This window comes from Jaculus jaculus, chromosome 1, assembly GCF_020740685.1.
Source record: "Jaculus jaculus isolate mJacJac1 chromosome 1, mJacJac1.mat.Y.cur, whole genome shotgun sequence".
NCBI lineage: Eukaryota > Metazoa > Chordata > Mammalia > Rodentia > Dipodidae > Jaculus > Jaculus jaculus.
Window position 1 is genome coordinate 14,293,801 of NC_059102.1, and position 25,591 is coordinate 14,319,391.

At 40.9% G+C, this 25,591-nt stretch overlaps 1 protein-coding gene across 5 annotated transcripts; it reads left to right on the plus strand.

Annotated features, from left to right (window-relative positions):
* The first annotated feature begins 2,544 nt into the window (after positions 1 to 2,544).
* On the plus strand, positions 2,545 to 25,591 carry Tial1 (TIA1 cytotoxic granule associated RNA binding protein like 1). Of its 5 annotated transcripts, none has more exons than XM_045152202.1 (12): positions 2,545 to 2,627; positions 9,627 to 9,723; positions 16,424 to 16,573; positions 16,773 to 16,827; positions 16,978 to 17,065; positions 18,962 to 19,037; positions 20,153 to 20,261; positions 20,804 to 20,899; positions 20,987 to 21,071; positions 21,304 to 21,427; positions 21,766 to 21,905; positions 22,890 to 25,591. In XM_045152202.1, the coding sequence occupies exons 1-12, from the start codon at positions 2,596 to 2,598 to the stop codon at positions 23,014 to 23,016; spliced, it is 1,179 nt and encodes a 392-aa protein (XP_045008137.1). In that variant the 5' UTR covers positions 2,545 to 2,595; the 3' UTR covers positions 23,017 to 25,591. The 5 variants fall into 5 exon arrangements, with proteins under 5 accessions (XP_045008137.1, XP_045008138.1, XP_045008142.1 ...); XM_045152203.1 differs by having other exon boundaries at positions 2,588 to 2,627; positions 16,475 to 16,573; XM_045152207.1 differs by lacking the exons at positions 21,766 to 21,905; positions 22,890 to 25,591 and adding an exon at positions 21,609 to 21,753 and having other exon boundaries at positions 2,588 to 2,627.

Sequence of the window (25,591 nt, forward strand, 5' to 3'; positions counted from 1 at the left end):
GATATATATTTCATTTATTTATTTATTTTTGAGTTTTCAAGGCAGTGTCTCACTCTAGCTCAGGCTGACCTAGAATTCACTATGGAGTCTCAGGGTGGCCTTGAACTCACAGCGATCCTCCTACCTCTGCCTCCCAAATGCTGGGATTAAAGGTGTGCACCACCATGCCGGGCTGATATATATATATATATATTTATATTTGGTTTTTATTTATTTGAGAGGCAGAGAGAGAGAGAGAAAGAGGGAGGGAGGGAGAGGGAGAGAATGGGCAGCCAGGGCTTCCAGCCACTGCAAATGAACTCCAGATGCATGAGCTACCATGTGCATCTGGCTTACGTGGGTCCTAGAGAATCAAACCAAGGTCCTTTGGCTTTGCAGGGAAGTGCCTTTACTGCTAAGCCATCTCTCCAACCCTGATATATATATTTTTAGAGAGAGAAAGAGGGAGAAAATTTGTGCTTGGGCCACCTAGTGTGCATGTGCGAGATGGTGCTTGTGTCACCTTTGTGTGTCTAACTTATGTGGGATCTGGAGAGAGATCAAACATGGGTCCTTAGGCTTCGCAAGTGCCTTAACCACTAAACCATCTCTTTAGCCTAAGAATATACTTTTTAAGGATATTTATTTATTTATGAGACGGGGGGGGGGGAGGAAGAGGGGGAGAGGGAGGGAGAGGGAGAGAATGACAATTGACATGCCAGGGCCTCCAGCCACTGCAATCAAACTCCAGACACATGCACCACCTTGTACATCTGGCTTATGTGGGTACTGGGGAATTGAATCTGGGTCCTTCAGCTTTGCAGGCAAGTGCCTTAATCACTGAGCTATCTCCCAGCCCCAGGCTGTTCTTGAATTCATGATCCCAGGGCCTTAGCCTCCCCAGTGCAGACATTACAGGTATTTGTCACCAAATCTGGCTCTTCCATTGATTCTAATGGGATTTTACTCTTGCCATAGCTTCTATGAAGTCTTCTAGGCTGAAGTCTCCTCCCCACAAACCACCATACCTTGTCTCATGGCTGACTGCACCTACAAGGTTTGTTTGGTGTTACTTAGCTCAGCCATTTGCCCAGAGAAGGTCTGCAGTACATGCCTACTCTCAAGGCACGGTTAACTGGGAACAGTCAGCTCAGAATTTTCTTCACAACCCCTTTTACTAATCTGCAGAACAGGTATAAATTCAGGAAGTTTCTCATGAAGGGTGCTGTAAAAAGAAAGTGCACACCAGGAATCGGTGGTGGGGTGTATAGGTAGGGTTAGTTTAAATACGGCTTTTACATCTTCATTCATGACTTTCACACATGAATTGATGTGTAAGTCTGTGCATGTCTGTGCTCAAGAAATTTTTTTTTATTTATTTTTTCAAGGTAGGGTCTTGCTCTAGCTCAGGCTGACCTGGAATTCACTATGTAGTCTCAGGGCGGCCTCGAACTCACAGCGATCCTCCCACCTCGGCCTCCCAAAGGCTGGGATTAAGCCAGCACGCCCGCCACGGCATCTGTTTGTGGGAAAACACAAAGGGCCCCGCTGGCCCCAGAGGAGGCCGGCCGAAGTCCGCCCGGCCCCTTCAGGGCTGTCCCTCTCGGGCCGTCGGTCGCGTGCGGCGGCGGTTCCCGACCGCCGGGCAGCCGTTCTAATGCACGGAGGAGAGGCAGAGAGGCCAGGCACCTAGCCGGGACACCACGCGGAGCCGGCACACCACCACAGCCGCACTTGAAGAAACCGCTCTCTGGCTAGACGGAGGCGGAGCAGAAACTCACGCTGCGCCAGCACCAGAGCCTTAGGATGTCAGGAACGGTCCTGGGACAGCCCCCGGCGCGAGGCACCCTGGGACTTGTAGTTTACTTTTCCCGAGCATGCCTTTCCCAGGTCGACCGCCCGCCTCTTAAAGCCGCTTTTATTCCTCCCTCCCTGTGGTCGTACTCCGACTTCCTGGACGCCCCACGTCTTCCCGTACAAACTACACTACCCAGAAGTCCCTCCTCCGCGTCCCGACGGGCTCGGGACCTTCTTTGGACTACAGTTCCCAGAAGGCCTCTGGAGAAGCGCTTCCCTCGCTCTTTCCCGGGGACCACAATTCCCAGAGACTTGACTTCCCGGCAGTTCTCGCTCCCTGGTCTCTTTTGAAACACGCTGGGTTCCTGCCGCCCAGCCGGTCCGCCGCGACAAAGTAACTTGTTCGCGAGCGGCTACAGAGTCTTTCCCCGCGGTCTTGGCTTTCTGTCCCTTCTTGATTTGTTTTTTGTTTTGTTTCGTTTTGTTTCTCCCCCCCCACACCCCCCTCCCGTCCCGCCGGGCAAGCCGTGGCGAGTGGCCCGAAGCGGTGACCTGGCGGGCCGCGCCTGCGCCCTGCCGCGTTTCCTGCCTGGCTGGTGGCGGCGGCCATTTTGTTCATCCTCCTCCTCCTCCTGCTCCTCCTGGTTGGAGCGCAGTGTCCGGAGCGGGGCTGGGGGCAGAGAGCCCGAGAGCAGGCTTCGGTAGCTTCTCCTCTGTCCCCCAGCCGGTGCCCGGGGCTCCCCTCCCCCTCCTCCCCGCCCCCTCCCCTCCCCAGCCCTGCCCTCCCCCTTGTCCCGGGATCGCTCCGTCGCACCCACCATGATGGAAGACGACGGACAACCCCGCACTCTGTGAGTAGCCGGGAGGGAGCCCGGGTGGGCGCGGGCGCGGGGCGCGGCGGGTAGGCGGCGCGGAGCGGCCCGGGCGCTGCGCGGAGCCGAGGCCGCGGCTCTGCGGGCTCTCGGGGGACGCCGGGCGCCTTCCTCGTCGGTCCTCACCCCCCCTTTTTGTCCCCTGGGAGGAAGCCCTCCCTGCCGCGTCCCCAAACGCAGCCACTTGCTGGGGGAGGGGGGTCCTGCGCCACCCGCCCGGCTCCCCGCCCCGACGCCCCGGGCCCGGCTCGTGCTCGGCTGCTTGCGGCTGTCAGGCCCACGGAGCACCGGGGTCGCCGCCGGCGGGGGGCTGGAGGAGGCGGACGGCCGCCGGGCCCGCGGCGTGCCCGGCCTGGACCGCTCCCCGCGGCGTCCCCCCCACGAGCGCAGCCCTCGGGGGCATCCGGGCACTCGGCGGCTCCCCGGCCACCCCTGGTCTCTTTCTCTGCCCCACGTGCCCCGCGCTGTCAGAAGCACCCGCCCGGCGGCCCGCTACTTTTTGAAGTGCACCAGGGATGCTTGTGGGTCGCGGGAGCATCTCTTTCCCCCAGTGCGATCGCGGAGTTGACTGATTCCCCTCCACGCCAAACTGGCAGACCGGTGCTGAAAGTCCGTTCGGCTCGGTTGGATGTTCCTTTCTCTAAATCCGTGGTTTTTTTTTTTTTTCTTTTTCTTTTTTCTTTCTTTTTTTTTTTTTTTGTGCTTCGAGTTAGATGCAGTGGCATTTTTTTTTTTCACTCGCTATTCGTTGCGTGTCTTTTTGGGGTGCTTTTCCCGCGATCTTGCCCGTGTATTTCATCCGAAGCCCAATCTAATGAATGTGTTTCCTTTCCAACCGCTTAATTGGAGGAATCTCCTTCCTATCCTGGTGCACGGTGATGACTCAGCGTTTGTATACCGTCCCAAATAGTGTAGCACGCCTTTTTATTTTTTATTTTTGCATCTTTTCTAAGTCGGAGTGGTTTCTAAAATCCTTCGGTTTTCCCAGCCTCTGGAGGCTTCACTACTCTTGCCTGGAGTACGGGAGCCAGATTACCGCTTGTTCCTCCTGCCAGTCTGCCTGGTATTGGTAGGATGATCAGAGTTCACTTGGCTGATGGGGGAAGTGCTTTTTGGGGACTGAATGAAGGTGGATGAGCACGTACGGTGCCCAACTACCTTCTCAAAACTTCCTCCCTACCAAAGTATGTTCAATTAAAAAAATAAATGTTGATATACTTTTTTTTCAGCTTTGTTTATGCTTTTTATTCCTATTTCTCTCAACATCTCACTAAAGTATTTGTATCCTATTTTGGCAATTTGAGAATACATCAGCTGTCTGAGAGAAAGCTTACTTTAATTCTTTATGGTTTGTGCTGTTTTCCGTTTCTGTCTTCACAAAAGAGATAATTGAGACAAACTTGAAGTTTGTTCATCTTCTGTTGATGTCGAGGGTATTTAGTTAGCAGTGTGAGCTTTGACGGAAACATGTGGGAAAGGTAGATTTAAGGGCTAGCAAGCAAGCATTTAAGAACGATAAATTACATTTTATCTAAAATATCCGAATGGGGCTGGAGGGATAGCCTTGCCTACACAGCCAAAGGACGCAGGTTCAACTCCCTAGGACCCACATTAGGCAGATGCACAAAGTGGCGCTTGCATCTGGAGTTCATTTGCAGTGACTGAAGACCAAGGTGCGCGCTCGCGCTCTCTCTCTAGCTCTCTCTCTCTTCCCCCTTCATCCCTCCTTCTCCCTCTTTGTCTCCCCCCCTTTCTGTCTCATATAAACAATAAAAATAAAATACCTGAAGTGGCATTACAAATTCCTGAATAATTAGTAAATTCTTGTGGCACAAGTCATTAACTGTGTCTGGTTGTTCCTTAGAAGAGGAATCCCTGGCTTTGTCCTGCTACATAGTATGCTTTTTTCAAATTCTTTTATTCTTACAACTATTTCTGAGTCCACTCTCAGATCTCCAGTAGACCGGTGTCTCCAGTCTCTTGTCCTTTCTCTGAAACACAGTTGTCTGTGTTTAGTTGCTTAAAAATATGTTGTATAAAGCCGGGGGTGGTGGCGCACACCTTTAATCCCAGGCAGAGGTAGGTGTATCGTCATGAGTTCGAGGCCCTCCTGAGACTGTATAGTGAATTCCAGGTCAGCCTGGTCTAGAGAGAGACCTACCTCGAAAAACAAAACAAAAAAGATGTATACATGAATAAATGAACATCTCAGCTTTATGGTTCCTGTGTGTCAGCCCATGTTTACTGTGTGCCTGTGTTTTAAATACAAGGATTGTTAAATCTTCCTAGATCTGTCTCTTCTGCTTAAACTGCCTGGAACAAAGGTACACAACTGTTTTACACGTATCTTACTTCTTTCATAAAGTTAGTACAAAGTCCTTTTTTTAAAAAAATACTTTATTTATTTGAGAGAGAGAATGGGTGCACCAAGGCCTCCAGCCACTGCTAACGAACTCCAGACCCATGCGCCCCTTTTTGCATCTGGTTTACGTGGGTCCTGGGGAATTGAACCGGGTAAGTCATCCCTCCAGCCCAAGTCCTTTTTTTTTTTTTTTAAGTACTGATTGGTGTAAACTACAGGCAGATGTCATAACTTGGTGCAGTTTGTTGATTCATCTATACAGTGTATACTCAACTGTAAAATTTTGATAGTTTTATTTTGTTTTTTGGAGATTCTGTCTTTTTCATTGTGCTCTTGAATAGGTTTTCCAATGTCTACTATGTTTTTGAAGTGGACTCCTAATAAAGTTGATCTTAACCTGTTTACTTGAAAATGCCTGTGTGTTAGTAGTGAGGTTTGTTTCCCTGCAGACACATACAAGCTAAGACATAATACTCCTTTCTGCAGAAAACCATATGACATTTATAGCTTAGGTAGGTTTTTTAAAATGTTCATTACCTACAGGATTACTAATTGATTTGATGGTATTTGAAGTGGTATAGAATTGCCTTGATGTTGAGTCTAAAGTCCCGTTTGTCATATGGTTGCTTTAAAGGTCTGTTTTCTATTCTCATTTGACATTTATTTGGTGGTAACTTGTGATCTTAAAAAGAAACACAGGAATTCATGTGATGGGGTACGCTGGTACCTTGTAGGGCATACATTTGTGTTTTATCAAATCACTGTGCTGATTTGATCCATGCTACTTGAATTTACAGTGTGACACTAATTGTAAGAGTGTTCCATGTGTGTATGGTTTTTTTATTCATCTATCTGATGTACCAAAACCTTAGGGATTGTGGGTCTAGGATAACTATGCTGTGCAGTACTGTCTTAAAACTATGCATTTTTCCTGATGTTCAGTAAAAAGATAGTAAGCAGATGATTTGAATATATTCTAAACATCCTTGAACCAAGTAAATGAAAATAACTGACAGTATTGTAATAAATTAGAAGACTAGCTAGCCATCCCGTGAATTTAGTTGTATTGTGGTTATAGTCATGCTTCTTATTCAGTGTAGTCATATTTCTTTTTTCTCTAATGTGTGTATATCTGTGTATTCCTCATAGTTGATCAACTTATTTGAGCTGCCTGCACCTTTTCTTCCTCCCTACCTCCTTCCTAAATGAAATCCTGGGAATGCTTTAGAGGTCTGTTGACAGTTATTGTTGCAAATTCTCCCCTTGCACAGGAGCTTGTCAAGAAAAAAAGCAAAAGTGGTATTTTGGAGGCTGGAGAGATGCTTAGTGGTTAAGGAGCTTGCCTGTGAAGCCCAAGGATAAGTTAAGGTTCGATTCCCCTGTACCTAAGTAAGCCAGATGCACAAGGTGGCACATGCATCAGTAGTTCATTTAGAGTGGCTAGAGGCCTTGGCATGCCCAATTCTCCAATTCTCTCTCCCCCTCTCTCCTCAAATATATATATATATTTTATTTTATTTTTTTTTTCCGAAGTAGGGTCTCACTGTAGCTCAGGCAGATCTGGAATTCACTATATAGCCTCAGGGTGGCCTCTAACTGGTGATGATCCTCCTACCTCTACCTACTGAGTGTGGGATTAAAGGTGTGCGCCGCCACGCCCGGCAAATAAATATATAATTGTAAAAGGTGATATTTTAATGGAAATATAGTCACAGTATTTTATGTAAAAGTGCTGTAATTTCAATCCCAGTAGGGCCACCATTTTCAGAGGTAGCATATTCAGTACAGAAAAACTGTTACTAGTTTCCACAAGGCATGATGTTCTTAATTCCTGCCAGTTGGACATAGGAAGTAGTTTGGCTATATGAACTTCTGTCTGCTGTGAAATGGTCAAGTTTCTAGTCTCTAGATGGATTTGAACCTTGGTTTTGGAGATGAAGGTATTATTTTCAGTTTGTGATGCTTTAGTATCTGCAGTTCCTGTTTTTAGATGAAAAAAGTAAGACTGTAAGGTCTGCCTTTTTATTCTTTTAATTGAGTTATGAAAATCATTTTGGCATTTTGTAAGTGATTTCTCTTTTTACTTGACCTCAGTCACTTTGTATATGCTCTTCGGTAGAAACGGCATATTTAGAAACTTTGCGCTTACTAACTGCAGCCTCAGTGAACTGTGGAACTGCTTGACAGGGTGATCCTTGGACATGTGTTCAGTGTTGTACGTTGTCTTCAGTGTCTTTGTGAGTAATTATTTTGGGATAGGTTGTTTTATGATAATGTAAAAGTACTTAAGCAGTATAGCACAGTATTTTTTCCCTGAGGTATGGTCTCACTCTGTGCCCTCTGGAACTCAAAGGGACCCTCCTACCTCTTCCTCCCAAGTGCTAGGATTAAAGGCATACACCACCATGCCCGGCTAAGCACAGTATTTTAAAACCTATAAAATTTGATTAAGTTTTATGGTGAGTGAGGGCATATGTGGATATGGTGAGTTACAGAACACTGAGTAGAAAAGACAGTCTGAAATTGGGGTACTTTTGTTTTTTGGAGGTAGGGTCTCACTCTAGCCCAAGCTGACCTGGAATTCACTGTATAGTCTTAGGCTGCCTTTGAACTCATAGCACTCTTCCTACCTCTGCCTCTAGAGTCTGGGATTAAAGCACCACCACATCCAGGTTGAAACTAGGGTATATTTAAGTGAAACTGTATAATGAATTGTGTCCTTTATATCTTGGCAAATTAAGATACTCTTTGAATAAAATATGCAAACTGGCCCTTTAGGTTAGACATACTGTTTATAATATCACATGGAGGGGCTGGAGAGAGTGGTTAAGGTGCTTGATTGCAAAGCCTGAAAACCTGAGCTCAATTCCCCAGTACACTTGTAAAGCTAGATTCACAAGGTGGCGCATGCATCTGGAATTTGTTTGCAGTAGCTAGAGGCTCTGGTGCACCCATTCATATTTTCTCTAAATAAATAAAATTTTTTTGAAAGAAGAAAATCATGATCATGTATCCATTTTCTTTCTTTTTCTTTTAAATTTTGATTTACTAGAGAGGGAAGGAGGGAGGCAGGTAGAGAATGGAGGTGCCAGGGCCTCCAGCCACTGCAAACAAACTCCAGTTACATTTGCCACCTTTTGTATCTGCCTTATGTAGGTCCTGGGGAATTGAACTTGGGTCCTTTGGCTTTGCAGGCAAGTGTGTCCTAACTGCTAAGCCCTCTCCAGCTCTCATTTTCTTATATATAGGTCTCTGATAGAAATGATTCCATGGATACTGGCCCCCCCCCCCAAAAAAAAAAACCACTATGAGTAAAAAAGGTGCAGTTGTCTTTGGCTATCTCATAATTCTGTAATCCTTTGCTGCTGCTGCATGGCCTGTAGTGGGTCACTTTTTTGTGTGTGTGGTTTTTTTTGTTTTGTTTTTTTGTTTTTTGAGGTAGGGTCTCTAGCCCAGGCTGACCTAGGATTCACTATGGAGTTCAGGGTGGCCTTGAAGTCACAGCATTCCTCCTACCTCTGTCTCCCAAGGCTGGGATCAGAGGCGTGTGCCACCACACCCTGCCACTAGTGATTCAATTCTTAATTGGATCTTTTTAGGTTTTACTTAATTTTAGTTTTCTGTCTTAAAACAGTTACGTATTTCATGTGGCAGCTTTGTTGCAAGGATTGTTTTGGTCTTAAGTATTCAGTTTCCAGATGTTATATATTGTGGTTAGAAAAATAAATGTCCTTTTACTTTCCAGAAGAAACTGTTAAATTTTATGAGATTGTGCATAACAAATGCACATTTGAGGTATTAGTTGTCGAATCCTAGACTTAGTCTGACAACTTTTTGAGATAAGTTCAGTCATAGTATAAGACATAGCCCTAAGTGGTGTTCATCAAGTATTGATTTTCTTTTCTTTCTTGTTTTGTTTTTTCAAGGTAGGGTCTGGCTCTAACTCAGGCTGACCTGGAATTCACTATATAGTCTCAGGGTGGTCTCGAACTCATGGCGATCCTCCTACCTCTGTCCTGAGTGCTGGGATTAAAGGTGTGTGCCACCACACCTGGCTAAGTGTTGATTTTCTTTCAAAAAGAGACTATTTTCTTAATGCAGATAAATATTTTTCACTAGGTAATTTTATTTTAATTCTTCTTCCCTTAAACAAATCAATGAAGATACACCATCATTAAGTTTTCTTTAGTCAAAAATAAAATCTGGCTGGACATGGTAGTGCACTTGGGAGGCAGAGATAGGAGGAACGCAGTGATCTCAGGGATCTGTCTGTCCCCTCAGGGCTGGGATTACAGGGTAGTACATGCCACCATACCCAGCATTTTATGTGGGTATTAAGGATTGAACTCAGGTCCTCATGCTTTCAAGGTAAGCACTCAGCCCACTGAGCCATCTCTCCAGCTCCTTTATTAATGCCTTTTGACATGGTATTTTAGTAACTAAAAAACAGTTGCTTTCCTAAGTAAGGGTTAATCTTCCATAGGACTAGACTTTCTTGGGAGAAAAGTTAATAAATACAGAGAATGGTAAAATGAAGTAAATAAGGAATTAAATGATAAGACATTAGAACTGGAGCTAAAGAAATGTTGCTGATTTTTTTTTCTCTTCTTGTTCAGATATGTAGGTAACCTCTCCAGAGATGTGACCGAAGTACTAATACTTCAGTTATTCAGTCAGATCGGACCCTGTAAGAGCTGTAAAATGATAACAGAGGTAAGATCTTCCCAGTTAAGAATGTTGTCCTTTAGCATGACGTTTAACATTTTCAGGTGATGGGTTGGTTAACATCATTTTAAAAGTTTATTTTAGGCTTCATTATTCTGTTGATGAGATTTGGCTGATAAACTGGTCTTAGAATGTCATTTCCTGTAAGAAAGCAAAGCTCTGATGCCGTTACTCTCCTTACACAGTTACCTTATGACTTAGCTATTCTCAGGTGATCCTGCCTGTAAACAGCTTATGCGAGAAAGATGAAAAGCTTGATGGCATTTGATATACTCCAATCACAAGGTTAACTCAGATTGTAGACATTTAAAGTTTAGGGATTGGCATATATCAAAGAACATTAGGTTAGTAAGTATATAGTGAGTGACATGCATCTTTAGTAAGTACTAATATCTGAGCAACTTTATGTACATAAGTTTAAAGTGTTGTAATAATAAATTTGAGAGGCTGGAATATAGCCCTGTGGTAGAATGTTTGCTTGTTCAATCCTCAGCACCAAAATAAAATCCAAAGCTGTTGTCCTAGTTTCAAAGAAAAATTACTTTTTACCTTTTTTCAGTTACGACTAGTTATGTCCCCTGAGCCATGTGTCAGTCATATTCCTGTCATTATGTTCATTCACCATTATCTGTTTTGATCTGCTGTGTACCAGATACTGTGGTAAGCGCTAGGGGTACAATGATGGATGAGTAAGACAGTTCATAGCCCCATGAGTTTTTACAGGCCAGGAGGAGGACGGAAAATAAAGAATCATAGTGATGGGAGCACAGGTGGCTTATTAAAGTGTTGTGGAAACACTTTGGGAGGGTATCCAGTGTATGGTCTTAGGTATGGGAGGCTTCCTGCAGAAGTGCAGAGGCTGAAACCTAAACAAATAATAAACATGGCTAGAAAGGAGTGTCAGGAAGAAGGGATTGTAGTTAGAACAGTGTTGATGTACTGTGGTACATAGAACGGGAGTGTGTGAAAGAGAGGAAAAACAGAAAACTGTATCCAGTAGAAGCATGGTTGATACTTGAAATGGGGTGGCAAGAGTGTAAGCTGTGCTAAGGAGTTGTCATTTTGGCCTAAAATGAGAAACTGTTAAAAACTTGTAAAATGTATTGGGTTTTTAACTTTCTTTTCTAAGTATTAAGTCTTATTCTGTTCTAGTATCTATTTTCCATTGTTTTTATTCCTAACTTTGATACACATTCCTCCTTTTGTTAGGAAAAGTATTCTTAGACAGTCCTAAAGGTATTGAAAATATAATGGAGAACCAGACAAATGAGATTTCAAACAGGAGCAAGAGCCATGAAGATAATAAAACAGTTCTGTGATGATGTGTGGAGGGTTGGTTGAGATAGGAATAGCAAGGTGGGACATCTGTGTTAAGGAGTGTAGCTGAGGGAGACAAAAACAGGTACCTTAACTTGGTAAAGAGCTCGTTGTGTTTGGGACCCAGGCGCCTAGAGCTTGCTTGAGTGATAAATAGGTGGGAATGTGGCTCACTAATAGGATTCCAGGTCACATTAAGGGGATGTGAGGGTGATCTGGCTGTAGCATTTGTCACCCATTGATTGCCAGGGTTGATACAGCTGGCTAGGCGGCTGACCCCTTCCTCCCGCACCACCTCCAGTGCGTCCTTCCTGAAGCTGTGTGCTTGGTCAAAGAGGACGAACTTTGGTCTCCGGTCAAGGTTATAGGAGTAGCGGCGAGAACCTCCAGACAAGCTCCCAAGTCACACAGGGAAATACAGACCAGCAGAGTTTAACTTGGCAGACCAGAAGGGGCAAGCAGGGCAAAGGGGTGATCTAATTTGATTTTTTTTTTTTTTTTTTTAAGAATATAGTGCTAGGAAAATGAGTGTTCTATGGAGCATTGTAGGAGCAGGAAAGATAGTGGCATTTCTCTAGTAGGTAGAAAGGTGATAGTTTCTTGTGCTTCACAGTGGTGGTGAAGAAATAGGGTGGGTAAAGTTGAAGTATATTTTGGAGGTAGAATTGGGACTAGATTGGCTGTGGGACATAAGAGAAAGGATAAAAAGTCAGGAAAGAACTCAAGATTCTTGTAAGTGCAATTGTGTGGGTGGTAATGCTACTTACTAAAGTGGAAATGACAGGAAGGTGCAAAATGGATGGGGGTGTGGTGGGAATCATGAATTCTGTTTTGGTAATGTTAAATTTAACATGTACATTGGATATCCAGGCGGACAGTATATGTGGGCAGTTGAATAAACTAGTTGGGAATTCTGGAGAGACTGGCTCTAAAGTATACAGTAGTATTTGAAGCCTTGAGACTAGAAATGATCACTTAGAGAGGAATGGCAGAGTAGAGGACTGATGTGTGAGGCCTGGAGCTTCAGTATTTGCAGTGCCCGCTGAGTGTGAATTAAGGAGGAAGAATGGCCTCTCAAAAGACGCGCCAGTGAGGAAGCAGGGACGCCAAGTGTATGGTAAGACCCAGAGAAGAGAACATTTGACGGCAGGAGTACAGTAATGGGTTATTTTGAATTCTGTGGAAGTCAAGAACAGAAAAGGGCTCAGGGATGACACAGAGGCCAGTGGGGAGTTCACCATGCGCTTTCTGTCTCAAGGTTGGAGGCTGCAGGAATAGTTTTAGAGGAAACTAGAAGATGATTTGAGAGACATTTGATAAACACTTGTTTTTAAAACCTGTGTTATTAAATATATGGTAGAGGGACTTGAAATGACTTCACAGTTATGTGTTAAAAGTTCTAGATCTGAGCCGGGCGTGGTGGCGCACGCCTTTAATCCCAGCACTCGTGAGGCAGAGGTAGGAGGATTGCCATGAGTTCAAGGCCACCCTGAGATGACAGAGTTAATTCCAGGTCAGCCTGGATCAGAGTGTGACCCTACCTCGAAAAACCAAAAAAAAAAAAAAAAAAGTACTAGATCTGGCCAGGCGTGATGGCACATGTCTTTAATCCCAGCACTCGGGAGGCAGAGGTAGGAGGATCACCAAGAGTTCACGGCCACCCTTAAATGACATAGTGAACTTCAGGTCAGCCTGAGCTAGAGTGAGACTCTGCCTCGAAAAACAAAACAAAAAAAGTTGTAGATCTGAACTTGTAAATAGTTGTAAAATCTCCTATTTCTCTGTCTTGACATGTCATCCAACAAAAATTGGTGATAAAACTAATGAAGATAAGGACCAAATTGATTTTTGGAGTGTTGTCTGGTGGTGGTATAAGTGGGAAGCATCTGAGCTGTGATGCAGAATCTTGAGCATCTTAGGTTTATTTTGTTCTATGAAAATTTCTCTGTTCCTTTGTTCTACTATTTTTATTTTTGATCTTTTTTAAGACAAGGCCTTGCTAACATACATCTGTCTGGCATGAAACTCATGCAGATTAGGCTGGCATCAAACCTGGGATTATAGGCTGTTTGATGATTTTTTTAAGAAATATATTTATATTTACATCTCTTTGAAAGGAAGGAGAGGGGAGGGGCTCACCAGGGCCTCCTGCCACTCAGTGCATCTGGTTGTGGTGCATGTGGTGATGTGAGTGTCTGGGGTATTGAACCTGGGCTATCAGGCCTTGCAAGCAGGTGACCTTAACCATTGAGCCATCTCCCCAGCCCCTGTTATTTATTTGTTTGTTTTCAAGATAAAGCAGAGCGAAGTTTATTCAGAAGCTAAAGTAGAGAGAGACTCCCAGGTCCTCAATGCTTGTGCATCGTGTGCTCCATCGAGCCATTTCCCCAGTGCAGGTTCTTTATAAATATGTATTTGCCAATTAATAAAGCTTTAAAAAATGTGTTTGTGAGCCTTGAGAGATGGCTCAGTGGTGAAGGCACTTAACTGCAAAGCCCAATGATCTGGATTTGATTGATTCCCCATTGTCACAGAAAGCCAGATGCGCAAGGGGGTACATGCATCTGGAGTTCATTTGCAGTGGCTGGAGGCCCTGGTGTGCCCATTCTCTCTCTCTCTTATCTGCCTCTCCCCCTCTCTCAAGTAAATAGAATGCTTTAAAAAATTTGACAGTAAACAAAGGCCAGATGTTTGTGCCCCATTTTGCATTTGGTGCCAAGGAGTTTAACCCTGACTGGCAACCACTGAGCCACCTTTTTTTTTTTTTTCCAGTTTATTTCAGTTTATAGTCTCAGGCTAGCTTTGAACTCATGGTGCTTCTCCTACCTCCCATGTGCTGGGACTAAAGGCATGCACCACCATGCCTGGACTAGAGCTTTTTTTTTTTTTTTTAATTTTTATTTTTATTTGACAGAGAAAGAGGGAGAGGGAGAGAGAGAGAGAAAGGGCACACCAGGGCCTCCAGCCTCTGCAAACGAACTCCAGACGCGTGCGTCCCCTTGTGCATCTGGCTAACGTGGGTCCTGGGGAATCAAGCCTTGAACCGGGGTCCTTAGGCTTCACAGGCAAGCGCTTAACCGCTAAGCCATCTCTCCAGCCCCGACTAGAGCTTTTTTCATAGTGATATTTATGTTTAATTGTAGCTTTATCCTAGATTTACGTGTTTATGTATTTCGTTTTGAGGATCTGGGATTAAATACATGCTTGGCAAATGCTCTACCACTGAATGACACCACCAGCCCTGTCTTGGACTATTTAGACAAAGATTCAGCAATTTTCCAGATCATTACTATATTTGTTGGGCTCTAGAAGAACAAATTCAAAGTATATTGAAACTCCAGTGCATTAGGGTTTTTGAAGGCAGACTGTGTGTGTGTAGCCCATGCTGGCCTTGAACTCAGTCTTCTACTCATCCTGCCTCAGCTTCCAAGTGCTGGAACTATAGGTGTGTACAGTCATGCCTTGCTACATTGTTTTGGGAGAGGGGAATTCATTTCAGTAACTAGCTTAAATCTTGCATCTTTCTATATTGATTCTCATTCTTCATTTCAAAATGGAATACATGTAATCCAGTCTTGCTGGCAGTACCGTGTTACAGCAGTCCTAGTTTTCTTTCTTTCTTGTGTTTTTTGTTTGTTTGCTTGCTTTTTGAGGAAGGGTCTCACTAGCACAGGCTTACTTGGAATTCATTCTGTATTCTCAGAGTGGCCTTGAACTCATGGTGATCCTCCTCCCTCTGCCTCCCCTGAGTGCTGGGATTAAAGGTGTGTGCCACCACACCCAGCTTTTTTTCTTAAATTTTTATTGACAGCCTCCATACATCTACCATGGTCATCATAATCCCTTCCCATAGCCCTCATGTTTCCCCTCCTAAATACCCCCTTCATTGAATCCCTTCTTTCCATCTAGTCCTTCTTCTATTTTGATGTCATTTTCCCCCTCCTATTATGCAGGTCATGTTTAGGTGGAGTCAGCTACTGTGAGGTCATGAGTACCATGGCCATTTGTGTCTGAAAAATGGTATTGAAAGCACTCTTTCCCTTCCTCTGGCTCTTACATTCTTTCAGCTACCTCTTCCACAGTGGTTCCTTGGAGGGTCTGACAGAGATGTCTCATTTAGTGCAGCCCTTGTTTTGATCCAGAGGGGAGGACTGCTTACAACATTGTCTTCCAGACACAAAGTGGCCATGGTGTTCATGACCTCACAGTGGCTGATGCTACCTATATAAGACCTGCATAATAGGAGGAAAAGAAGACAGAAAAACAGAAGAGAGACTAACGGGATTCAGCCAGGGTGTGGCGGTACATTCCTGGGGAGGCAAAGGTATTGATCTGTATGTGTCCAGGGCCAGCTTGGAGCTACAGAGTGAGTTCCTGGTCAACCTGGACTAGAGTGAAACCCTGCCTCAAAAAGCTCATAGAGAGGGTGAGAGAGGGAGGGAGAAAAGGGAGAGAAGGGAAAGTTGTGGGAGGAGGTTATGATTATAGTATATTGTCTGTGTATGAAGGTTACCAATAAAAAGTTCAAAATAATGTTGGGTGTGGTGACACATGCCTTTAATCCCAGCACCTGAGAGGAAGAGGTAGGAGGAGTGCTGTAAATTGGAGGCCAGCTTGAGACTACATAGTGAATTCTAGGTCAGCCTGGACTAGAATGAAACTACTGCAGAAATAAACAACAAAAATAATAATAATAACACAGAAGTCACCATGGTACTGAAAAGAAGTGACGGAGGAGTGTTCAGCACTGAAGTATCTCCATCACATCTTCCAAGGCTCAGGGTCCATTGTGGAAGAGGTGGTGGAAAGAATTTAAGAGCCAAAGGAAAGGTAGGACTCCTTACACCGTGCTTCTCCAGACACAAAATGGCCTGGATATCCATGACCTCCCAGTGCTTGACACCACCTACCATCATAATAGAAAAGATGACGACATCAAAATAAAAGAGACTGATTGAGAGTGGAGTTTCAAAGGGGGAAGTGGGGAAGGGAGGGAATTACCATGGGTTATTGTCTACAATTATGGTAGTCGTCAATAAAAAAATTTTAAATGAAAATATATAATAATAATAAAGATGATGATGAAAGAGAATGGGAGTGCTAAGGAGTGATCCTTACTAAATCTGAGTTTGAGGTTTTGTTTGGCCTAATAGCTTTTTTATTCTTAGCATACTTTGTTAGAGCCATATATTTTAATATTCATGGTCATGATTCAATACTGCTTTTAGGGTTCTACTTGAGTACAACAGTGTTCTGGAGTACAAAGTCAGGTTTACCTGTAAGTCTTTAAGTTAGGCTTTCATAAGCTTTGCGGTCTCACCTTGTACATTCCTAGCTGTCAGTAATGCTTTCTCCTGGATTTTCTTCTCAGCAACCCGATAGCAGAAGGGTCAACTCTTCTGTTGGATTTTCTGTTTTGCAGCATACAAGCAATGACCCATATTGCTTTGTGGAATTTTATGAACACAGAGATGCAGCTGCTGCATTAGCTGCTATGAATGGGAGAAAAATTTTGGGAAAGGTAAGAGTAGAACGGTGGCGCCTTGTGAGTGTGTTTGCATGTGTTCTCTCTCAGCACGCTTTTGAGAGGACGTCGGGCTTTGTCAGCCTGGTGCTCTTTCAAAAATAACCCCGCTTGATAAATCATTTATTAAGTGGTAAGTGTTGCTGCTCATAATGACACGCCTAATAATTGTATTAAATATAATCTTTATTTTTAGGAGGTCAAAGTAAACTGGGCAACAACACCAAGTAGCCAGAAAAAAGATACTTCCAGTAAGTACTCCTGCTGCCTTTTACTGTGGCAGCTCTGCAGTTATCCTGGCAGCACCACCAGCTTAACTAGGGTGTTTTCCTCCTTAGTGCCCTAAAAAGATTTAGTGCCTGACTTCTGAAGTATTTGATTACCAAATGCTTTGGTTTCAGATCACTTCCATGTGTTTGTTGGGGATTTGAGTCCAGAAATTACAACAGAAGATATCAAATCAGCATTTGCCCCCTTTGGTAAAATATCGTAAGTATCATAACAGTGTTATACTCAGTAGTGATGGGCAAAAGTGCATATGATTAACTTGTACTGGAATTCAGGTTTTCTTTCTCTAGTTAGTGTGTTTTTATTTTGCTTTTTGTTTTCCTTTTCTTTCTTTTTTTTTGGTTTGGTTTGTTTTTTGAGTAGATGTTGTTGCAAATGTTGATGTCATTTCAATGTGTGGGGTTGTGTTTTCCTATAATCCTGTGTATGATATGTTTAAAGATTAAGTAATCCTGTTTGTTATCTTAAAGCAAATATTAGGGTAATAAAAATTATAAAGTCTAACTTTTTGTCAAATATGTTTAAATCTTGATGGTTAAGGATAATGGATTAATAAAAATAATTATGATTTGTACTGTGTACTTAACTTTTATTGGAGAAGTTCATTAAGTTTGGGAAAGTAGGTAAAGTCTTGAGTATATTGTGGGGAAATTGGAAATGTTCATGTTTGAATATAATGATAAATGTGTCTTAATATTTTTGCATTAAGTGAAAATTAGTACAATTATAGTAATGAAATGTTTCATGTTTGAACATTAAATGTGAGATTGATTTGATTTTTTTGTTAATGGTAATTGATTTTGCTAGTGAGGGGATAAATATGGGTTGTTGTTTTTTTTAAACAAAATTTATGGTCAGAATTTGATGCTAATCAGATATATTGGAAAATTACAAGTGGTTACAATTCTATAAATTGTCATAATTTATATGTGATTAAAATCAGCTTACTTATATTTCTTGTAGATTTTTATTAAACATTGTAGTGTAACTACAGAAATATGCTTTAATTAAGAACAACAACTTTTCTATGTAACTTGTTGTTCTATGGATTTAATTTATTTGAAAGAAAGATTTAATTCTTAATTTTCTATTTTGATATTTGCTTTGCTTTTAAATCTAAATGTGGTAAGTAATACTGTTTTAAAAATTAGTATAAAAGTAATACAGGTTGCTATTTCTTGATCTTTATTTATACCTGAGAGCTGCAGTTTTCTACAGTCCAAGTCACAATTAAAAGTAATAGCATTCTGGTTATTTTGCAGAATTGCTCATAAGAATGGACAGGATCTTGAAGGCTAACTGCAAGGAACTGTGCACACTGGAACTCAGTTGTAGATTTTTTTTCTCATTTCTATTTATTCTTATTATACATTATTTATATATACATATTTAGTATTTACATTTTAACATTCTATATTCAGTGGAGTTCTATATTTCCAATCATTTTAACTTACTCACTAAAATTTCTGTGTAAATTTGTTGTTTTCGTACTGGTGTGCTTAGCATTGTTGTTAGTTTTTTATTCTCCTTTCTTAAATTTCTGAAAATGTCAATTTTTCAAAATTTACAGCTGCCCAAACTCCAAAATGATGGTAGAGAATTGACCAAGAAAAATAAAGAAATCTGTTAACAGGCCATGTATGCCTTTTTAATTCCTATTTTTTCCTCTTTTTCAATTTTTTAATATTTCATATATTTTGTATCACTAGGCAGAAGACATTTAACTATTTAGATATTGCATGGTAAAGTAGTTAGCATTGTTACAGTAACTTATAGAGTCAGTAAATCTTAGAGGACACTAGCAAATAGAATATTAGAAAAGGAAACTATTGTTCCTCTTAATCTTCAAATTTGAGTATTTAGCTTAGAAAGCACAGGCTGTCTGATGAGGTTGCATGTTTATTACATGTTTTTGTCCTACTGCTTTTTTCTAACAGGTAAAGAAGCGTTAGGGAGAGTTCAGGAATGGCTGTAGTTAATTAGGGCCAACTGGAATTTTATTTAAAAATGCTCACAATACAGTGTGTGTGGTTCCTTTTAGTTTTTATTTTGAGGGTGACTCTTACTTCCCTCATTTAGCTGTGCTTCTTTTCACAGGGATGCCCGGGTAGTTAAAGACATGGCAACTGGAAAATCCAAAGGCTATGGTTTTGTGTCTTTTTATAATAAACTGGTATGTTATTCCAATTAATTCCACTTAAGTTTTAAATTCTGGATGTAGTTGTTTAGTTAAAAAGAGTAACTGAAATTTGAATATGCTTCATTTAACTACAAACACAATAATTTTTTCTGTTTCATAAAGTTGAAGATAGGGAGAAAGAGTAACTGCACTGTGAAGGAACATTAAGGTTGCATTTGTGCATCAATGAAAGGTGATATGTGTTAGAAGTACAGCCTAAGATTAGTACAACTCAACTAATCTGAGAATTTGGAGAAGGAAAGTTATTTTCAGTCTTAACCATAAAAAAATTGTTTTTTATTTATTTATTATTTGAGAGAAAGAAAATGGGCATGCCAGGGCCTCTGGCCACTGCAGATGAGCTCCTAATGCATGCACCATCATGTGCTGGGGAATCAAACCTGGGTCCTTAGGCTGTGCTGTAACTGCTAAGCCCAAGTTTTGTTTTTTTGTTTGTTGTTTTTTAGTTTTTTGAGGTAAAGTTTCACTGTAGCTCAGGGTGGCCTTGAACTTACGCCAGTCCTCCCCACCTCTGTCTGCTGAGTACTGGGATTAAAGGCATGCACCACCACACCCAGCTAGCTTTTTTTTTTTTTACATTTTCTTTTGTAAGATTTCTATTTTTATTTAACTGTGTGTATTTGAGAAACTTAAAAATGTTTTGGGGGCTGGAGAGATGGTGTAGCTGTTAAGGCACTTACCAGAGAAGCCCAAGGACCCACGTTTGACTCTCCAGATCCCACATGAGATGGTCGCGCAAGGTGGCACATGTGTCTGGAGTTCAGTTGCAGTGGCTGGAGGCCCTGACACATCAATATTCTTTCATTTAAATAAATAAAGTGGTTTTGGTGTAGTCAGCAGAGCTGTAAAGTTTTCCCTACATATTTGAAATATAAATTTTCCTTCAATTGAATTTCAGTGTTATACTAGCATTTTGAAATCTGTAAATAAAAATAGCTTTTGTATTGAAATTAATATTTTCAGAATAGTTTTGTTTAGGATATTTAATGAGTTCATTAACTGGTGAGGTTCATTGGGTCAGCAGTGACAGCATTTATTTCATCTTATTTATTGGTGGTTTCTGATTGTTCTTTCTTTTTCCCCCATAGGATGCAGAAAACGCAATTGTGCATATGGGTGGTCAGTGGTTGGGAGGTCGACAAATCAGAACCAATTGGGCCACGCGAAAACCGCCCGCACCTAAAAGTACACAAGAAAGTAAGCTGTGCAAATCATCTATCATTGGATTGATTTATTACTATTTAAATCAGTGTTTCAACTTACCCTAAATTTCATTTTCAGAGCTTTTAAGCTTTGAATCCCAGATAAATAAATAACTCTGTATTAAGAGCTGGGGTGGCGCTCAAGAGTGCTTGCGCAGCATGCCGGAGGTCCCTGGGTTTGATCTTAAATACTGCATGAACTGGGTGTTGTGGCACATACCTGTAATCCCAACACTCCACAGGATCAGAAAATTCAAGTTTATTCTTGACTGTTTAGTGAGTTTGAGGCTAGCCACAATCCATGTCTTAAAATATATATATTAAATCATACCTTTGAGAAAAAGTTTTTTTTTTTCTCCCATTGAATAAGATCTTAACAGTATACAATAACTAACATTTGTGTGTGTGTGGTGCTGGGGATCAAATCCAGGACCTCGGTGCATAGGCAAGTACTCTACCACTGAGCTATGCTCTCAGCCAAAGATAGTGTTAAAACTCTGTATAACAGTCTGTGTTTTCACATTGTTCTGCATCTAGCTAACACTAAGCAGTTAAGGTTTGAAGATGTAGTAAACCAGTCAAGTCCAAAAAATTGTACTGTGTACTGTGGAGGAATTGCTTCTGGGCTAACAGGTACAGTGCTTGGTTTCCTAATCACCTTTTCTGTATTAACATGAATCTATGATCAGTATGAGCCTTAATTTTGTATATATTTTATAGATCAGCTCATGAGACAAACATTCTCACCATTTGGACAAATTATGGAGATACGAGTTTTTCCAGAAAAGGGCTATTCATTTGTCAGGTAATATTATTCTACCTGTGATGTGACTATTCTTACATTTGATTCATTCTTTTCACTTGGGATATTTGCCCCTTTCTAGATAGCAGTTAGCTATTTTAGTGCTTTACAATGTGCAGCTTTACTCATATAATGTAGTTTAAGGAAGATGTCAACTTAAAGGTATCAGCTAATGAGGTCCTTCATTATTTACTCGAGTTCTTAAAAGACAAACTTTCCTATTTTTTACTCTTAGATTTTCAACTCATGAAAGTGCAGCCCATGCCATTGTCTCCGTGAATGGTACTACAATTGAGGGACATGTGGTTAAATGCTATTGGGGTAAAGAATCTCCTGATATGACTAAAAACTTCCAACAGGTAATTCGATTTTTCTTAGCACTGTTTATCGTTTCCATCTTACATATCTGCATAAGAGTTTTGGAAATTGTAAATAATAGTAAAATAACGCACATAGCTGCTTTCAGTTGATTGTGTTAATGCTATTTCAAAATTGATTGTTTTGCGGTATTAACTGAATCTTAATACTTTCTTTTCACAGGTGTCACCACCCCAATAAACTTAGACAATGATAAATAACAGAGTCCTATTCACATAAGGGTGCTTACTTAGTTTTTCTCTTCCTTGTCTCCCACTCTTTCTTCAAGTACGGTGTTTCTTACTCATTCCCTAAAACAATAATTTGCTTTTTCTTCTAGGTCGACTATAGTCAATGGGGCCAGTGGAGCCAAGTGTATGGGAACCCACAGCAGTATGGGCAGTACATGGCCAATGGGTGGCAAGTGCCACCCTATGGAGTCTATGGGCAGCCGTGGAATCAGCAAGGATTTGGAGTAGAGTGAGTTGTTTGGTTTTTTTGGTATAGAATCAGATACTCTTCTGACACAGAATTTTTTTTTAAAAAGTGTACACTCCTAGGGAGAATCTGCTTAAATATTGATTTATTTATGTTAGAAACAATAAAGTAACAAAACTAATAAAATATGATCTATGATGCTAAGAATTTCTGATTACTGGATAGAGAGAGGTTGAGGTAATATTTGGTGCAACCTAACTCGGTAAGCAGCTGGTAGAATTTGATTTATATGGCTTTTTTTAAATTCTCGCATGTATAAAAAATCTGTTTTGTTTGGTATATGTGGGAAATCTTAAATTTATGTTATACTAAGTAGCTTTTGTGGCATTTTGTTGTCCGTTCCCCCCAGTTCCCAAACTAGCCTGGTGAACCTTCATTGTAAAGGGTACTTTTTTTTTTTTTTAACTCGTTCTGATGTGAATGAGTTAAACTTTCTAAGTTTCTAATTTGTGTAATCTGTGCTTGGCAAATGATGTCATATTTATTTTTAAGAAAGAAGACAGGTTTATTGAGTATACGGCAAAGAGCAGTAGGCGGGCTGCCTGAGGAATCACTTTTTATTTATTCTTATTGGTGCAGCAGAGTCTTACTATTAGCCCAATCTCACCCCAGGCTTGCAAGAGTCCCATGTCAGCCTCTTAGGCACCAGGATTAGCTTGAGCTACCACACCAAGCTCATTTATTGTTTTTTGAAAAATGAGTTTTCAGGGATTCTTCAAACCTGTGATAAGTTGTGGGTGGTTATCTTAGCCAAACTTAGAGTCTGGGCTGAGGTGTAGGTCAGTGCAAGTACTTGCCTAACACGGTAAGACCTGGGTTTTTATTTCTTTGATTTGCTTATTTGGGGGATTTTTGATTTCTACTTATATTCTGTGATTAAATGCTTGAGTTTTTTAGTTGTTTTGTTTTTATAAATGTGTATTTTTTCCTTGTCTTTGCTGAATGTGTTTTATCCCTTTTTTCAAGTCAAACACCTTCTGCTGCTTGGATGGGTGGATTTGGTGCTCAGCCTCCCCAAGGACAAGCTCCCCCTCCTGTAATACCTCCTCCTAACCAAGCTGGATATGGAATGGCAAGTTACCAAACGCAGTGAGCTGGGACTCTAAACAAAATTGTAACTCATGATAGGCTGCGATTTCCTGTGACACTCTGAAGACATGAAAGTAGACATCGGAAAATGAAAATATTTATTTTAAGAATGGAAATGTTTGGAACCTTTAGCACAGCTTTGCTTGGGTGAAGGACACATGTCTTCTAGTTCTGCCTTTTTAAGTTTTTGTTCATGATGGATATGAACATGATTTTTCTTTGTGTACAAAACTAAAATAAAGTCAATAAAGACAATTCTGACTACAAATTTTGATATAATAGGAGAAATGGGTAATACATTTTGATTCTTAGATACTATTCCATTTTTATCTTGCTGTTCAGTATTTTAACTCACTGTGTTTTTAAAAGAGCAAAAAAGGGAGTATCGTGAAAAACTGGGAATCACATAAGTTCAGCCTGAACCCTGATCCTCCCCTTCTTCTGTCCCCTGAGGTGGACCGCATTTGAAGTCAGCAGAAGTGTATGATAATCAGAAGAAATACGTGATTCTGGAGTCGCTTTGGAAGAAATGTTTACTTTCTCTTTGCCTAAAGAAACTGAAGCCAGACTGAAATTTGCAACCTAAATGAGGAACAGCATTGTCTTGAGTGAATGCTGGTGGTCCACATTAAGACATATTTTTTAAAACTTCAAAAAGTGTTGATTATTACAACTGTAGAATATTGCATTTCATTTTGGGGGGAAATTCCAAGTATGGTGTTTGTTTTAAAGTCAGACAGTCATACTTGTACTTTTACCTGAAGTTTAAATGAAAAACATTGTAAATAATGAATAACTACAGTGTTTAAAAAAGCATGCTTCAACATAGAAGTAGTGACAATGTCATTATTTGAGGTAACTCAGAGCACTACACTGCATGAGTGCAGTGGTTGATAGACTGATGTTTCCAAGGCTGGCTTTGTAAATGCAAAATGACAAATTACTACACAAAACAAGCCTTAATTTTAATTTCATACAGATCTTTGATGCATTAGCATATTCTAAACCATCATTGGAAATTAGACCCTTTTTGGCTTTACATTATTTGGTTTGTAAATACCTTGATTAAAACCTTGTGAAATAATTTCAAGGTTGTTATAAGTTGTATAGCACAAATGTTTTTTAAAAATCTTGGGATGTTTTTAAAAATTAGATATATTTTGCCCACAAATTTTTTTAACAAGATTGCTAAAACATCTTATTTAGACAGTTTGATGTACCAGTTTATAATCGGATCTTCAGTTAAGTAGTGCATAAAATTGTGAGTTTCTTCTTTCTTTGTTGGGCGTGTGTGGTGACGGGTCTGAGCAGGGCTTAGCTGTGTGAGCAAGATTGTAAATGAACCCGGTTGGAGGATGCAGAAGATTGAGGTGTGCTTCCAAGGTATTTTTCAGTGTGTGAATAAATATGCCTCAAATTTCTATGAAGCAGGAATGTAAAATAGGTAAAATCCTATGTATTTAAATTGTGACAGCTAGGGGGTGCAAATGTTTTGGCAGTGTATTCAAAACGTTGGCCTGTGTACCTAAATGAGAAAGTAGCCCTTAATAAGATGCAGCTAGCATCCACAAATGGCCATTTTTAAAAGTATTTTGTTTTAGAATTAACTTTTAAATGTTGATTTTTATGTATTGGTGACCACAGGAAATTGTTATTTCTTTTTCCCTTTCTCCACTTGTATTCATCAAAATTTCCAGGGACTGAAGTTCATTGTTGAGCCTAACTTTATGGCATCTTAATTTTCACTGCAATAGTTCTATATTGCACTCTCTGTTACTAAATATACCCCCCCTTTTTTTTTTTTGCTGCTGTTCACAATATCTTTGGGGGACATTTTTGGAAAAGTTTTTGTATTTTATAGGAAGAACACAGACTACATTATACCCCTGAGTTAAGATTTTCATGAATCTTTGGTTTTTAAGTTGATAATTGACAAAAACTTGTTGAATTAAAATTTTAGTTTGCCTTTATTTTTTTGCTCTGCCAGTAAATTAATTGGTTTGTTATGGCAACTAACAGCTACTCTGCTGTAGTATTTCCTCTTGGTGTTCTATGTGTGAGTTAATAAAACATCCAGGCTAGTTACATTGTCATAGTAAACATGTGATTAAAGTATCTCATCCTAATTTGGATGGGGAAAAGATTTCATGATCAGTTAGTCCCAGTTCTTCCATATTAAACATTCTAAAGTAGAAAGCTACTTCTCCAAATGAAATGTACCATGTTAGGAAATGTTGTGACTATCAAGCCAGACAGACTAGTTAGCAACACTAATGGAAATCACTGCTGTCTTGGTCCAGTGTAAAGTAAAAATTGTTGCCTTTTCTCTCCCACATATATTAAAAGCAGCAGCAGAGAGTCTTTGGCGTGCAAGGAAATGTTTATTTCATAATCATCTGAGATTTATCAAATGTTACGTTTCTGCCTACCATCTTCTTTGCTCCACTAGTGTTGCCCCCGTGCCATTCCCACTTGATCCTTGTTTGCTGGCAGTGAGAGGCTGGCATGCCTGGCCAGCAAAAGCCAAAGCTGTAAACCACAGTTGAAGTAAGTCTTTCAATAAAGACTAGACACTACAA